The sequence below is a fragment of the Oncorhynchus gorbuscha genome, linkage group LG19 (genome assembly GCF_021184085.1).
Source record: "Oncorhynchus gorbuscha isolate QuinsamMale2020 ecotype Even-year linkage group LG19, OgorEven_v1.0, whole genome shotgun sequence".
NCBI classification, from domain to species: Eukaryota; Metazoa; Chordata; class Actinopteri; order Salmoniformes; family Salmonidae; genus Oncorhynchus; species Oncorhynchus gorbuscha.
Window position 1 is genome coordinate 14,058,716 of NC_060191.1, and position 18,042 is coordinate 14,076,757.

General features: G+C 43.5%; 1 protein-coding gene and 1 pseudogene across 1 annotated transcript; both read right to left on the reverse strand.

Moving 5' to 3' along the window:
* Positions 1–7,685: 7,685 nt before the first annotated feature.
* On the reverse strand, positions 7,686–10,066 carry LOC124006008 (annotated as a pseudogene).
* A 1,497-nt stretch (positions 10,067–11,563) lies between these two features.
* On the reverse strand, positions 11,564–17,560 carry LOC124005579 (cytosolic non-specific dipeptidase-like). The gene is made up of 12 exons (XM_046314976.1): positions 17,447–17,560; positions 17,136–17,266; positions 16,730–16,873; positions 16,354–16,516; positions 14,640–14,728; positions 14,252–14,449; positions 14,075–14,159; positions 13,709–13,869; positions 13,239–13,403; positions 12,798–12,939; positions 12,131–12,278; positions 11,564–11,991 (listed from the first exon to the last, which is right to left on the reverse strand). The coding sequence occupies exons 2-12, from the start codon at positions 17,262–17,264 to the stop codon at positions 11,919–11,921; spliced, it is 1,497 nt and encodes a 498-aa protein (XP_046170932.1). The 5' UTR covers positions 17,265–17,266; positions 17,447–17,560; the 3' UTR covers positions 11,564–11,918.
* Positions 17,561–18,042: the final 482 nt, after the last annotated feature.

An 18,042-nucleotide genomic window follows, 5' to 3' on the forward strand; every position in this document is an offset into this window, starting at 1 on the left:
TGACTAGGGTGGCTGGAGTCTTTGACAAGTTTTAGGTCCTTCCTCTGACACCACCTGGTATAGCGGTCCTGGATGGCAGGAAGCTTGGCCCCGGTGATGTACTGGGCTGTACGCACTACGCTCTGTAGTGCCTTGCGATCAGGGGCCGAGCAGTTGCCATACCAAGCTGTGGTGCAACCCGTCAGGATGCTCTAAATGGTGCAGCTATAGAACATTTTGAGGATCTGAGGACCCATGCCAAATCTTATCGGTCTCCTGAGGGGAAATAGGCTTTGTCGTGCCATCTTCATGACTGTCTTAGTGTGTTTGGACATTGATAGTTTGTTGGTGATCTGGACACCAAGGAACTTGAAGCTCTCAACCTGCTCCACTATAGCCCCGTCGAAGAGAATGGGTGCGTGCTCGGTCCTCCTTTCCCTGTAGTCCACAATCATCTCCTTTGTCTTGATCACATTGAGGGAGAGGTTGATGTCATGGCACCATAAGGCCAGGTCTCATCATTTTCGGTGATCAGGCCTACCACTGTTGTGTCATTGGAAAACTTGATGATGGTGTTGGAGTCATTTCTAGCCATGCTGTCATGAGTGAACAAGGAGTACAGGAGGGGACTGAGCATGCACCCCTGAGGGACCCCTGTGTTAGGTTCACTGTGGCGGATGTGTTGTTACCTACCCTTACCACCTGGGGGTGGCCCGTCAGGAAGTCCAGGATCCAGTTACAGAGGGAGGTGTTTAGTCCCAGGGTCCTTAGCTTAGTTATGAGCTTTGAGGGAACTATGGTGTTGAACGCTGAGCTGTACTCAATGAATTGCTTTCTCACATAGGTGTTCCTTTTGTCCAGGTGAGAAAGGGTAGTGTTGAGTGCAATAGAGATTGCATCATCTGTGGCGGTATGCAAAATGAAGTGGGTCTAGGGTTTTTGGCATAATGGTTCCGCTCCTGACAGTTTCATTATTTGGGACACATTGAAGGCCTATCTGAAGGGGCCGATCATTTCCTATACTAAAGGGCTGAAGAGAGAACACGGTGCGGAACTGAGTGCCCTTGAATCTGAAATCTCCGAGCTAGAGAGAACCTACCAAAGAGGCCCGACTAAAGATCTATACAGGCTTTTGGTAAATAAAAAACTTAAATATAATATTCAGAACACATATCAAGCTGAGAGGACCATCACTAAATCAAAACAGCGTTATTATGAGCTTTGAGAGAAAGCTCACAAAGTATTGGCATGGCAACTGAAAGCAGAGGAAAGTAAGAGGACAATTAATGCTATAGAAACTCTTACTAATGAGATATTTCGACCCTATTGAAATTAATAATACTTTTAAGAAATACTATGAAGACCTCTACACTTCCCAATCAAGCGATGATCTATCAGAGATGGACTCCTTTCTCTCCTCTTTCAACCTCCCATGACTGTCAGGGGAAGACAGCGAACGCCTGCGTGAACACTTCTCAGTTCCTGAATTGTTGGAGGCCATTAAATCCTTACCTTCTAATAAATCTCCTGGGGAGGATGGCTTCACTCCAGAGTTCTATAAAGAATTTAGGGAGCTGTTGGTCCCCTACCTTATGGAGGTACTTAAAAAAGCCAGGGAAGACAACTGCTTTCCAGAGTCTCTCTCTCAAGCAGTGATTACTGTACTTCACAAGAAAGGGAAAAACCCGCTAAAGTGCGCCTCCTATAGACCAATCTCTCTCCTTTAACACAGATTGTAAACTGGTCACCAAGATGCTATCTAAGAGACTGGAGTCATGTCTCCCCCTGTTGGTCAACCCAGATCAGACTGGCTTCATAATTAATAGATTGTCCTCCAATAATCTCAGGTTCTTTGATATAATTCACCTTGCTAACAAAAACAAAATACCTAGTGTCGCAGTCTCCTTTGACGCTGAAAAGGCCTTTGATAGGGTTGAATGGCCATACCTCTTTCGCGTTTTGGAAAAGTTTGGTTTAGGTACCGTATTTGTAAATATAATAAAATCACTCTACAAATCTCCTAAAGCTAGGATTGCTACCAATGGGATTACTTCCTCCTCTTTCCCTCTTTATAGGGGGAACAGACAAGGTTGCCCAATCAGCCCCCACCTCTTTGCTCTCGCCATCGAAATGTTGGCTGAGGCTATTAGAATGTGCCCTGACATATATGGCTTTGAGGTGGGCCCCCATACCCATAATTTATCACTCTTTGCGGACAACCTTATCTTATTTCTAACAAACCCAGAACACCCCCTCTCTCACTTGCAGATCCTACTACAGTGTTATAGTTCTTTCTCTGGATAGAAGGTCAATTTTGATAAAAGCGAAATCTTACCGTTGTCTGTTTTTGACCATCATACCATCAAGCACAAGTTTCCTTTTAGATGGTCGCCTATGGGCTTCACATATTTGGGCATAATGGTGGATGGTAATCTGAACAACCTCTATAAACTCAATCTGGCCAGTTTGTTGCAAAAGGTGGAGGGTGACCTTTTTAAATGGATACCTCTCACTCTACTGGGTAGAATCAATGTTATTATATGTAATTTCCTCCATCAGCTCTATATCACCCCATCTAGACTGCACAAGTTCAACCCAGATATCTCCTCCCTATGTTTTAGATGTGGCTCAGATGAAGGAACATTCCTCCATTCCACTTGGCAGTGTTCAAAACTACACGGTTTCTGGCAGGGGGTATGCGATACCATATCCTCAATTCACGGGGTTGCATTCCCTTCAGACCCGGAGGTCTGTCTACTGGGTAACTTTACTAACACCAATCTTAGGCAAAGCCATACTATAAAGCTAACAGAAATATTGCTAGTGATTGCCAAGAAATGTATTGCCTTGAAATGGAAATTGGATTCCTCCCTGCCAGTTGCAATGTGGCTTTCGGAAGTTAATAGTTGTATCCCTTTGGAGAAAATCACTTACTGCTTGAGGAATAAGTTAAAGACATTTTACAGAATTTGGCAACCTTTTATTGACTATATGGAGAATCCCCCCCCCCCATCTCATTGATTGAATCTCTATATAATCCTCACATAATGTTTCACACATAATGTATAATATGTACCGTAATTTCTGGACTACTAAGCGCACCTGAATATAAACCGCACCCACTGAATTATTAAAAAATATGTATTTTGTACATAAATAAGCCGCACATGTCTATAAGCCGCAGGTGCCTACCGGTACATTGAAACAAATTAACTTTACACAGCTTTTAAACAAAACACGGCTTGTACAAAAATAAATAGGCTTTAACGAAACACGGTTTGTAACAAATTAAACCAGTGGTCACCAAACTACGGCCCGCGGGCCGGATACGGCCCGTCAGCACATTTGGCCCGGCCCTCTGAACAATACCAGAGACGCTATCGAATTTTTTTCCTATTTGGCCTCCAGAAAAAAAATCCTAGGCCCGGCCCTGTCAAAGAGAGAACGGAATAATGGCGAAAAGGTTAGGTAAGAGAGAAATTGATTCAGAATGCAGGGTATTTAACCTGCAGTGGACAAACGATTATTTTTTTGTTCAATGCAAAGAAAAGGCTGTTTGTCTCATCTGTCAAGAGACGGTGGCGGTATTCAAAGAATAAAATCTTCGCCGACACTATGAATCCCGTCACAAAGACAAGTACGATAGCTTGCAAGGCCAAATACGAGCAGACAAACTCTCAAAGCTAAAAAGTGGACTACTATCTCAGCAGAATACATTTGTACGCCAAGCTCAGCTGAACCAGGCATCCGTTAGGGCCAGCTTTCGGGTTGCTAAACTGATAGCAAGAAGCGGTAAGCCTTTCACTGACGGAGAGTTTGTTAAGAAATGTATGGATGCTATCGCGGAGGAGGTGTGTCCCGAGAAGAAAGATGCATTTAATGCCGTAAGTCTGTCGGCGAAAGAATTTGACTTTTTTTTCATTAGCACTGGATGAGAGCACGGACGTGCAAGACACAGCGCAACTGCTCATTTTTATTCGTGGAGTTAGCGCAAACTTTGAGATATGCGAGGAGCTGGCAGCCCTCCAAAGTCTCAAAGGGACTACAACGGGAGAGGATATTTTTGACAAAGTGTGCCAAACCATGGAGAAGTTGGACCTGGACTGGTCAAAGCTAGCTAGCATCACGACTGACGGGGCTCCTAGCATGGTGGGCGAAACTCGCGGTCTAATAGGACGCATGAACCGGGAGTTGGAAAAAAGGGGTCTCACCGCCCCGCTACGAGTCCACTGCCTAATTCACCAGCAAGCACTGTGCTGCAAAGTGTTGACGTTGGATTCTGTAATGAAGGTTGTGGTGTCGTGCATAAACTTCATCAGAGCAAAGGGACTTAAACACAGGCAATTCCAAGAATTCCTGTCTGAACTGGAGTCTACGCACGGAGATGTGCTGTACTACACAGAGGTCCGATGGCTGAGCCGGGGCAGAGTTTTGAGGCGTTTTTACGAGCTGCTACCCGAAATTAACGCATTTCTTCATTTAAAAGACAAAACGGTCCCAGAGCTGATCGACTCAGAATGGAAATGGCACCTCGCATTTTTAACAGACATGACAGAAATACTTAACAGCCTTAACTTGCAGCTACAAGGCAAGGGGAAACTCATTTGCGACATGTATTCACACATAAAAGCATTTGAGGTGAAATTAGCGCTGCTTTTGGAACAAGTGAAAAAGCGCAACTTCGTCCATCTTCCTGCTACCCAAAACCTGTCGACAGAGAACCCAGCGGTCCCGTTCCCAGCTGAAAAGTGCGTGGAAGCACTGGAAATGCTGAAGGCGGAGTTCGGTGTGCGATTCAGTGAACTACATGTTCATGCAAAAGAAATCCGTCTTTTTCAGAACCCCTTTGTTGCCGACATTGATGAAGCCCAGCCTTCATATCAGTTTGAGTTGGCTGAGTTACAGAACTGTGATGTTCTGAAAGACGCATTCAAGCCCAACAGTCTCATTGACTTCTATACCGCCCTCCCAAACGACACATATCCAAACATCAAAAAACACGCAATGAAAATGTCCACAGTTTTTGGCAGCACGTATATCTGCGAGAAAACCTTTTCTCGCATGAAACTGCTGAAAACCCTGATGAGATCAAGATTGACAGAGATGAACATTTGCATCAGTGCTTGAGACTGGCTGTAACTAGAATGGAACCTGATATTCAACTTCTCACCAGCCAGATGCAGGCCCACAGTTCACACTGATGAACATACATAGGTAAGCTCACTTTTCTGACTTGAATGAGTCATTCTGAGCATAAACAAATATAATCATAATAAAATCTACTGGGATAAAATCCATCTTTACAACCATACTGGTAGTGAAATGTATTGTGCTGTGTAGGTGCTGTATCACTTAGTTCAGTTTCTCAACCTGCTTCTTTTGTGGTTTTCACAGGGAAGTTGATGAGAGAGAGCTGCAAACAGCGGTGTCTACAAGCCTACTGGAACCTACAAAAGGATTATAAGGAAGGAACACAAGAACTTTAAGAGACTGCTCATATGTGTCAGAGAGATTCTGCTCTGACAACTGAGCTGAACTTTTATCTGTTAAGATTGTGCATGGCACGACAGAAAGTTAATGTTCCATGGCTTTTTTTTCTATGAAGAACCCAGAGAGAGTTATTTAGTTATTATTTATTTCCTGTTTTTTTCTGTGAAGAACTCAGAGAGGGTTATTTAGTTATTATTTATTTCATTAATAGTGTTATTATTTGTTTCCTGACTTTTTTTCTGTAAAGAACCTGGAAAGGGTTATTTGGTTATGTGTGGCTTTCTGGAAAACAATAAATTTTTTAAGCTCCGCTACGATCGTCACACTTTTTCTGTTACAAACTGACACCGGCCCCCCATCAGAGAAGGGAAAAGTTATGTGGCCCTCACAGGAAAAAGTTTGGGGACCCCTGAATTAAACAGTAGCCTACCAAGACAGTCATTGGTCACTATTTTCCTCCTCCTGTGCACTGAAGTCATCTCCTTCGGTGTCGGAGTTGAATAGCCTCAGAATTGCTTCATCCGATGTTGGATCGTTTTCATTGTCGCTCTCGGCACTTTCATCCGGCTGAGCTCATGCTGCCCCTTCAACACGCAGCAGTCCAGCCTTTCGAAACCCGTTGATGATAGTGGATTTTTTGACATGCTGTCAGACCCCACTGGCAGACTTGACCATAAGTTGCTCTTCGCATGCGGCCAGTTTTAGTGAAGGATTTCTCCCCACTTGTCATCCAAGCCTCCCACTGAACACGGAGCGCCACCTTAAATGCACGATTTACACTGATGCCGAGTGGCTGCAAATACTTTGGGCCATCTGCTTTTCTTCCCTCTGAAAGCATTTGTTGTCTTCTTGCACTGAGTCAGTTCCTCACGCTGCTGTTTCCAAAGTCTTATCATCGACTCATTAAGGCCAAGCTCCCGTGCAGCAGCTCTATTTCCTTTTCCAACAGCCAGATCGATCGCCTTCAACTTGAAAGCTGCATCATATGCATTTCTTCTTGTCTTTGCCATGATGAGGTTGACAAATTACTACTGTAATCAGAGTGATGGGAAGTTTGAGCGCGCTCGATTTACGATAATGTGACGGTGCTCAGTTTTTTTGAAAGTGGGGAAAAATCCATAAATTAGCAGCGTCATTGTATAAACCGCGAGGTTCAAAGCGTGGGAATAAAGTAGCGGTTTATAGTCCGGAAATTACGGTAGCCTACGGCAGGCGATCCAATATCTCATTATTATTTTTTTCTTATTGTATGTTTGTATAAATAATTATAATTATTTTTTTGTTACGCTCATGTTACTGTCACTTTGTCCTATCGTTGTCTAATATCTTTTCACTTTGGTTTTGAATGTTCTTAATTGGAAAATACAAAAATAAAAGAGATTTAAAAAACATAATTATGAAGTGCCTTAGACTGCTGCTCCCGAGTGCTTGAGGCATCATAAAGTGACTAGTGATACCTTTTATTAAATCAATTTATTCAATTTATGGCAAGAGATTAGAGTCTGTATGTTGGCAGCAGCCACTCTGTTAGTGATGGTTGTTTAACGACCTCAGTTCATGTCTCTTATCCTGTAAATTCATGACTAGTCTCCTTTCCAATGGTGTTTGTTCTTCACGGGTTGCCCTTTTATTGTGGCAACAGGTCACACATTTTGCTGCTGTGATAGCACACTGTGGTATTTCACTCAATAGATATGGGAGTTTATCAAAATTGGGTTTGTTTTCAAATTATTTTAGGTCTGTGTAATCTGAGGGAAATGTGTCTCTATGGTCATACTTTTGGCAGGAGGTTAGGGAGCGCAGCTCAGTTTCCACCTCGTTTTGTGGGCAGTGTGCACATAGCTTATCTTCTCTTGAGAGCCCACACTGACATCCACACTGACTGACTCACTTGACTCCAGCTAAAGGTGACAGACAGACAAGTCACACAAATAAGTAACGGATGATATCTATCTGAAGTGCAATATAAAAATGTTTTTGTTCAAAGTGAAAGACTCAAGTGTGGTGACTCCCCTCTTTTCCGGAAATATTCTCACAAGACCCAAGTTTTTATTTTTTTACATTTGGATAACACTTAAGTGTTTATTGAGTCAGCCAATACATTTATTTCACAAGACATGCCACCGTTTGTCTTTGCTCCCTTTATTAGTTCACCCAGAGTAGAATACATGCATAAAATACAAATCGTAGAAATAGTTATACTAGAGGGTGCTAAAATGTTGTTCCTATGGTAAGTAATAAACCTCATTCAGGCTATGTAATAATACCTGTTCAACGGTCAAATAGGGGTGGTTATATTTGTCCTGTTTCACACATGTACAAGTGTGTAAGCTATTCATTGTGTGGTGAAATGGACATGTGGTTCTTGGATATCCCCCTCCCTCTGAGAAACCCTGGGAGAGTGGAGTCACAGCATGGGATCAGCCATTATTGATGTAAACCCAGGCACTCAACTAGCACAATACTGTCACCTACAGCATAATTATCATGGTCACAGCTTGGATGGAAATATATCCTGTACCTTCTGTAGTAGTGAGATCTCATCAAAATAATCAGCTAACAGCTTCGTCCCCTCAATGTAGTTGTACCTGAGAGAGAAAAACAAGATTCACTATTTTACTGAAGATGACATTTTCCATGATTAATCTGCCATGTAAAAAAAATCAAAAACAAATTTAGGGGAGAAACGTCTGGAATCGTATCTCTTCTTTTCTCATCTCCTCTTACCTGCTGATCTTCTCATTCTGAGAGTGCTCTCCATCATCACACTCTCTTGCCTGTCTCCTCTTGGAAGTTCAGCGCGATAGGGATGATGGAGCCCTCACGGATCAGCTCCGGTTCCATCTCCTCTTGGAAGTTCAGAGCGATAGGGATGGTGGAGCCCTCACGGATCAGCTCCGGTTCCACTCCAAACACTAACACAAGGATAAACCCCAACAGTTGTGGTCACCCTCAGCCTGTTAGGACTTTTTAGAGTGGAGAAGACCTGCTGAAGGTGCTCCTTCACCTGTGAAACATGGTATTGTGACAGAGGAGAGTTGGACATGGAGGCTTGAAGAGGGTGGCTATGTTAGGATTGGTCTCTGGGTTTTAAATATACACATGGACCAAGTGACCAAGATAGAGCGAGCCAACGTCTATACTGTACACTTACTCAGAGACCAATATAATTTACATTTTGGTAATTTAGCAGACGTTGATCCTTAAAGGATTTGTTATGGGTATTCTCCTGTCCCAACCCTGGTACACCTGTCATTCAAACCATGGCAGGTAGATACTCTGTACCTTCCTCTCCACATCTGGAGGGTCCATGTTGGGGACCTGTCGGATGGAGAACTTCCCTGTGACCTGTTTGGGGATGACAGTTTTGGTGCTTGGTTCTGAGAAGGCCCCCTGGATCCCATGGATGGACAAGGATGGGTTACAATTCATCACTAACATTGAATTATCTTCATCTCCTCCAGGTCAAAGCTGATGTTGTCATAGAGCTTCCTCTCATCCTCAGTAAGGGGCGCGACATCATCAGTGACCCCAGGAACCAGGATCTTACCTGTGTATTCTAACAGACTTCCTGTTTGGGAGGAATAAGAAATAATGAAGACATTTTGGGATGAAACATGTTTTAACTGGAACTGAGTTTGGGTAAGCACCTTAGCTCACATACACCTTTATCTTCATTTTTTGCTTGGTGCAGGGACTTCTGACCTGAACTATAACGGAATGAATATATAATTTTGTCTATCAGACAAGAGAGTTGTGCCTCTCTTTTTTTGACGATTGGATAGAGCTGTCAGTCAAACGCCTCTGTATCTCAACCAGTAAGGCTATCAGATCTGACATGGGCTCCTGGATTGAAGCCCCATACACTCCAGGATGGAAGTCCAGTTTAGGGCTATCAACCTGAAACAAGTAACAGGAATATACTGAACAAATGGTACCATGGTAGAGTGTGTCATATTTTTATTTGAGCAATCAAATGAGCTATATCATCACCTCCACAAAGAAATAGCTGCTCCCTCTGGTTCCATAGGTCAGGGCTGGGATTCTGGTCGCGCATACGTTGTCAGAGATCACTATGAAGTCCATATCTGCAAAGAAGCTGTCGCTTATCTTCCTGGTCAACTCCAACAGACCGTATGAGCCCACCTCCTCCAGACCCTCAATGATGAGTTTTATATTCACTGGTATCTCCTGAAATCATTAGATCCAGGCAATCCTACCAGTCAGTGACACGTCTCTAATTCACATACTGTTTGACTCCACTACAATCCCACAAATGGTTTTATATTCAGACTCACAGATTACCCCAAACATTGAGGTTATGATACATGCATTACAGAATCCCTTTAATAACCATTGCTATGTTAAGCTACACTGCATGGGTTAGATAATGTCTGAAAACTAACTAGAGACCGCAAGCAGAACATTAAGATTCAGATTTCAGCTGTGCTGTTTCAGGGCAAATCCTAACCTTCTCTGTGGCCTGGTAGGACTCCACAGCATGAAGCCAGGCCAGGACCGGCCCTTTGTTGTCCGTGGCCCCTCGCCCATACAGGTTACCGAGGGAACCAAAAGCATGAGCCACCTTCATCCTCATATTGTCACATTTGTAATACCAGGGAACATTAGCTTGCTGAATCTGGCCTATGGATAGCAGGCAGGCAACCTGGTTGTGACTATATCATCTAAGGTTTATTAAAAGATCCCGTATGGGAGCAGCAAAACAGTGAGTGGACATTCCTCTTTTCTTTACTATTTTGCTTCGTTTCTCTCTGTTCACCTCGCTACAGCACAAGAACATGTATATTTGTATCATTATACAGTTCAGTAACAGAGTATAGGTATGAGTACCAACTCCAAGTAGAATGTCATAATAGTGCTCATTCCTCACCTGAACAGACTGATTTTGGTGGTCATCTATGTGTTGATACAGTGGTTCCAACATGCCTGCAGCTCCAGGAGAAGAGGAGAAAGAAGAGGAAGCCGATGTGTGGAGTAACAGGAACGCAACAACAATGAACTTTGTCTGTGAGGGAGAGTAAGATGCCACAGGAAGCCAGTGATGATAACAACCAAGTAATAACTTACTCCATACTGTACATTCTAGCAATATTTGCCTCAATCTAGTTCTACTGGCTTCTACTTGTCTCTAGCTACTGACTTATATACTTGTAGAGGGGAATGGGTGGTTTGGTGAGTTTAGATTTCCATGTTACTCCTGACAGTGTGGGGGCATAGAAGTAGAATTCCAAAACAACACACAGCAGTGACTTGAACGGAATTGTCTGTTCTAGTAATTCAAAGTCTATGGTTGTAGGTAGTCTCTGGTATCTGACTGACTTGATTGGACTCTGCCAGGGCTTGAGGATCAAAGATCAGGGTGCAGTATGACAAAAAAACACAACTTAGCACTGTCTCAACTGGGAATACGGTTGAACTTTCTAACAGAACTAATACAGAGGATGAAGGATGCTAACAGAAGTTACAGTTGGTGATGCCATAATGCTGTCTTAACAATATCTAAGCTACAGTACATGACACCAGCAAGCTTAGCTGCTCATGCAAACCCTGTTATGCATGCATACACATGACCCCACTCAGGCCGTCATACAATCATATTGATGTTCAATATCACACACACTTTTCTGTTATGTTTACAAGTAATTTCACCCTTCTTCTTCATCAAACCATCTATAAACATGCAGCCACTTCTTTTTTTCCATGACAACGTCTTTGTAGTGCACTTAATTAAGGAAGTTCATGAAAAAAATGTATACATGTTATGCTAAAATAGTAAAGACTCACCATAATGCTGAAGAAAAGAGTTTCCATGTGCCGAACATAAGGAGAGAACTGCATTTTTTGCTGCTCTTTGTTTTTGTGGCTGCTCTTATGTCTTGGAGTCAGGGATGGTATTGGGAAACACATCTTTATGTCTTGGAGTCAGGGATGGTATTGGGAAACACTTCTTTATGTCTTGGAGTCAGGGATGGTATTGGGAAACACTTGTTCTTTATATATTGACGTGGTGGATATTGGTTAACACTTGACAATGTTCTTTCTAAAGCATCCCAGACAAAAAAGATTCAGAAAACACAGTGCGTCAAACCAGTTTTATTTGCTCTATCAAGTAGACATTTGTATGTGAATGAGAGAGAAATTGAGAGAGAGAGACATTGAGAGAGAGAAAGGAGGAACGTGAGGGGGAAAGAAAGATTCAGAAAGAGAGAGAGAGAGCGAGAGAGAGGGAGGCAGAGTGTTGAGGCTATATCAGATGCCAATAACTCACAGGGTTTCTGGAATGTTTTGCTTAGAGGGAAAGAAACAAGAAAAGTTACCAGTTAATGTCAGGAAAAAGGCTAAACAAAGCCAGACTCCACTGATGGGATCTCACACAAGCTAAACAATATAGAACTGTCTTATAACGGTGGTGATGAAAAGAGGTGCTCTCAGTCCTTCTTGAGATGGGCCACTTCATGGAGGTACGCGATGAACAACTTGGTCCCCTCTATGTAGTTGTACCTGGGAAAGGAATATAAACAGAAATAAGACATTGTTGATACGTCTATGTGTGTGTGTTCATGCATGCATGCGTAAAAATCTATAAATGTCCATCGTCATTTTTTAAATACATACTGTATTAGGAGATTGAAGGGCTAACCTGCTCATCTTCTCGTTCTGGGAGTGGAGGCCATCGTCGAAGCCTCCGATGGGCATCATGATGATGCTCTTCCCGGTCACGTCCTCAAAGGTCTTGGCGATGGGGATGGTTCCCCCTTCACGGATCAGGTCTGGCTCCATGTTAAACACTAGAGGAAAACAGTGACAAGTCTGACTGCGTCATAATGCATTATACCTGCAGTAGAGGAATACCAACTGCAACCAGTGGGATTAGAAGCCAGGTCTCCTGCTCACCAAGTCAATATCTTAACCGTTAGACCAAGAGTTCATCTGCAAGGTCCAAGGGTGTCATTTGGGAATTCAAGCCTCAGACAGGGCTACCTCTTCGCGAGATTGTCATTCCAAGTCCTTTCTGCTACACAAACATTACAATACCGCTGCACTATCATGCCTTAACCACTGATGGGTCTACAGTAGAACCACAGCACACTGGCTTCTTTTAGCGATAAGGATATGTATCTATGTCTGGTAACTCTAAAGACTACAGATAGGCCTATCACTGTGAAGCTACTGTTGTGCAATAAATGTCCACAGTCAGCTACTACACAGTAATAATTACCCCTATGACCACTGTTCATACAAATACACATACAGACAGCATAAGAAATGTCCTTTGGTTTGTCCAGAGCAGAGTTGTCTAACTGTACCTCTCTTCACGGCTGCTTTCCCTGCCTCGTACAGAGGGTGCTTGGTGTCTGCTAACCAGGGCTTAGCCCCGATGATCATGGTCACCTTCAGCTTGTTGGGGCTCTTTCTCTTGGCAAACACAGAGTTCAGGTAGTCTGTGACCTACAACAGAACAAATATGTAACAGGCATACATGCAGTCTTCACGTCTATCTCATTAACTGAAACCAAACTGAAATAGTGAATAACTGAACAGTAAATGAACTGAATGAGCAGAATGAGGTACATTATAATAGTGTAACCTGGATGAATGTTCCCTTTTCTTGGATGTATTGTATAAAGAGAGTCTGAAGGTTATAACAATTCCAGAAATGTGTGTAACTGTGTGTAACTGCATGTACACTGTAATTGTGTTGCCATGCAACTGTATAATGCACTGGGTGAGAGGCGTGTACCACCTACCTGTTTCTTGACCACTGCTGGGTCCATGTTGGGGACCTGTCGAATGGAGAATTTGGCAATGACCTTAGCAGGGATGACCGTCTTGGAGCCAGGGCCAGAGAAGCCCCCTTCGATGCCATGGATGGTAACGGTAGGGTAACGCCAACGATGGGCCAGCAGATCTACCTGAGAAATCCAATGAAACTCTTATTTGTCACATGCACCGAGTACAACAAGTGAATACTTTACTGTGAAATGTTTACTTACGATCCCTTTCCCAACAATGCAGTTAAAAAGTTTGAAAATGTACAAATAGATAAAAGACTAAATAAAATAATAAAAAAACATGATGAAAAAACAAAACAATAACGAGGCTATATACAAACAGGCTAAACACAGAGAAACAGAGATAGGAGGAGTGAAAACCTTAAAAGAACACATTTAAAAACTGTATTGCTTTTTGGAAAAAAATCCACTCCCCTGTGAATCACCTTGTTGCTGTACATGAGTTGACTGACGCCGATTTTGGACTTAAAGCTCTCAATGTCAAACTCAATGTCCTGGTACATCTTCCACTCTTCGTCTGAGAGTGGGGCGACGGCCTCTCTGATGCCTGGAATGAGGATCTTTCCACTGGGGCTGATCAGTGTGTCTGGGGGGAGATATAGGTCAACACACAAGCAGTTCTTATGGACACACATTTGTAGGGACATATAATATTTTATTATTTCTGCCAATAGAGAGCTCACACAGACACAAGGACGATAGCTTTGCATGCAAACATGAGCCAGCGATACCTATAAAGTAGGTGTTAAGATAGTTTGTAATACTGTCACTCAAAGAGGTGAAAAACTCACCCAATATGCCGATCAGATCTGTCATAGGCTCTATAACAGTGCCTCCATACACCCCTGAGTGTAGGTCCTGTTTTGGACCCTCTACCTACCAAACATACAAAGTCACCATGGCTATTCGTTAATGATCTTGAAAAAGTAACGTCCCACAGAATTGGAAATGCCCCCAGCCCGTCCTACCTCAGCAAAGAAGTAGCAGTTCCCCCTGGTCCCGTAGGTGAGGGCGGGGCGTCGGCTCAGCCAACCACAGTCTGAGATGATGATGTAATCGACATCGGAGAAGAATGTGTCTTTCTGTGCCACAATCATGGCGTCCAGGCCATTGGACCCGGTCTCCTCCATCCCCTCGATGATGAACTTCACATTGACTGGCAGGTCCTGCATGGGGAGAGGGCAGGGGTTGGAGAGGAGGAGGGGAAGGGAAAGGAGGAGTGGAAAAAATAAGAATGATTATAACAAAGGAAAGCTCCCTAATAACGGTCAGTTAGACTGCAAACTTGTTTCACCACATCTTGTCTCTACATCTCCTATGAGTTCACTCTGATATCTCTTCTTACTGAACACTCACAATGCTGAGGGCCTGATAGGCCTCCACTGTATGGATCCAGGCTAAGACAGGGGCCTTGTTGTCAGACGCCCCTCTGCCGTAGAGGTTTCCTTAGAGGTAGAATCAAAGTCATTATTTTCAAATAAATGTCCATTATGTTCAGCTCACATTGACATTTAACATGCATGTATCAGTTACATTTCATTGGTTCAAAATATGTATGGTAAAAATCATCCCACACCCAAGTACTTGCTTCATTCCTTCACGTTAGTTACAATATCTAATGGCTGTTAGTTGTAGATAGATGTTTCTATGTGTTGGGTTTAGAATGGATTACTGTAAAGCACTGTAAAAAAATCATTATAATTCATTTGATTGCTGTGACTGTGAATGGCTGGAATCCATAGTTTACAGTTGGAACCCGTAACCTACCCTTGGAACATAGCCTACTGTTGCAACCCATATTCTACTGTTGCAACCCATAGCCTACTATTGCAACCCATAGCCTACTGTTGCAACCCATAGCCTACTGTTGCAACCCATAGCCTACTGTTGCAACCCATAGCCTACTGTTTGAACCCATAGCCTACTGTTGCAACCCATAGCCTACTGTTGCAACCCATAGCCTACTGTTGCAACCTACTAACCCATAGCCTACTAGCCTACTGTTGCAACCCATAGCCTACTGTTGCCCAGCCTACTGTTGCAACCCATAGCCTACTGTTTGAACCCATAGCCTACTGTTGGAACCCATAGCCTACTGTTGCAACCCATAGCCTACTGTTGCAACCCATAGCCCTACTGTTGCAACCCATAGCCTACTGTTTGAACCCATAGCCTACTGTTGGAACCCATAGCCTACTGTTGGAACCCATAGCCTACTGTTGCAACCCATAGCCTACTGTTGCAACCCATAGCCTACTGTTGCAACCCATAGCCTACTGTTTGAACCCATAGCCTACTGTTGGAACCCATAGCCTACTGTTGCAACCCATAGCCTACTGTTGCAACCCATAGCCTACTGTTGCAACCCATAGCCTACTGTTGCAACCCATAGCCCTACTGTTGCAACCCATAGCCTACTGTTGGAACCCATAGCCTACTGTTGGAACCCATAGCCTACTGTTGCAACCCATAGCCTACTGTTGCAACCCATAGCCTACTGTTGGAACCCATAGCCTACTGTTGGAACCCATAGCCTACCCTTGGAACATAGCCTACTGTTGCAACCCATAGCCTACTGTTGGAACCCATAGCCTACCCTTGAACCCATAGCCTACTGTTGGAACCCATAGCCTACCCTTGGAACATAGCCTACTGTTGCAACCCATATCCCTACTGTTGCAACCCATAGCCTACTGTTGCAACCCATAGCCTACTGTTGCAACCCATAGCCTACTGTTGCAACCCATAGCCTACTGTTTGAACCAATAGCCTACTGTTGGAACCCATAGCCTAGCCTACTGTTGCAACCCATAGAAACCCATAGCCTACTGTTTGAACCAATAGCCTACTGTTGGAACCCATAGCCTACTACTGTTGGAACCCATAGCCTACTGTTTGAACCCATAGCCTACTGTTGGAACCCATAGCCTACCCTTGGAACATAGCCTACTGTTGCAACCCATAGCCTACCGTTGGATACCATAGCCTACCATTGGAAGCCATACCCAACCGTTGGAACCCACAGCCTACCGTTGGATACCATAGACTACTGTTGGAAGCCATAGCCTACCGTTGATGTCTGTCAGGTTGTAGGGTTCAGTGGCCCAGCCGTCCTCTAACTTAGCAGGCTGGACATCCACATGTCCGTACACACAGACTGTCTGCTTACTGGGGTCACTGCCAAACTGGGCTGTCACCACCTTGGGTAAGGCCACTGTCTTTCCATCAGGCAGCTAAGCATGGCGATAAAAGACATGGTAGATGCAGAAAATGACCTGAATACAGTTTGCAAGGCAGGGAGCATTTCTGTTAACACCCAACTTTTAGTATTTATTTCTGCAAAACAGTCTGATCTGCTACCAAAGGACTTTAAAGACTACGCTAAAAAGCAAACAAAAAGATCCCATAACATAATCATTAAGTTGACCACATTTCAGAAAACGGACCTCTTGTACGCCGATGTCCACCAGTTCCACCTTCCCTCCCATGGCTTGTAGTTTCTCAGCCGTCATATCCATCATGCGATGGCAGTCTGGCCTCCTCAAGACATCACTGGAGTCGCTCTCTACAGCAACCCAGTCCCTCAGAGTCTAGCACACACACGCACACACACACACACACACACACACACACACACACACACACACACACACACACACACACACACACACACACACACACACACACACACACACACACACACACACACACACACACACACACACACACACACACACACACACACACACACACACACACACACACACACACACACACAGTATTTATTTGTAGTGAATATTGTATTATCAGATAATAAAACAGTCAACATCATTATTCTGTTTAGAAACTTGCCTGTACATATTCCTCCTGATGGCTGTCAACATACTGGCTCAGCTCATCATACTCAAATAAGTGATGAGGATGAGTAGAGACACTTGATATAACAACAAGGAGCATGGAAGGCAGTTGCCAGATCGTCATCTCTAAAAAGAATAGAAGGATTTATTCACTTAAAATTAAGCAATGATGAAAGCAATTTAAGAAGAGACATTAATAAACAAATTATTACATTCTTAAAAAGTGAATTGTTATATTTCATTATGTCTCTCTACTCTTTTGTTCTTCAACTTTTAAACTATAATGACAAATAAAATAAGTCTTACCGTAGCCTTGTAAGTTTGGTACTTCTTTAATGTTGCCCTTGTCTTCAGAACCCACTGGACTGGAGTCTCCGGAGACACACAGAGTTTTTATACCTCCGGTGACTGGCTCACCTCCTGATGGGAAGGGTCGTGAGGTCAAGCCAAACAAGCTGACAAATTATATTTTTCTCGCTGACAAGCACAATTGTGGCACAATTGATCCAACTCCAAGAAAGAATGCATGCTGTGTCTCCTCAACATGAACAACATTAAGTAATGAACAAAATACAGTGAAGGACTTAATAGTCCGGCAATTTGTGGGGCCTTGCCTAAGTAGGCTTTAAAAAACAGATGGCCTAACAGGGGAGTTGTAGAAGAACTACACTTGTTCACCTGCAACACTGGAAGCATAACTTCTGGCAGGGGTTAATAAACACCTGGGTCTTTAACTGGTGAGGAGCCTCCACTGTGCTCTATTTATCAATGGAAACATGCGTAGCCTCTGGTACATCCTAGCATCTCCACGTACGCAGAAGTTAAGTAAAAAATGTATGCATGGTTGATAAATGAGGCCCCAGAGCAGGCCCATTGTATTATGATTTCAATAGGCTGGTGAC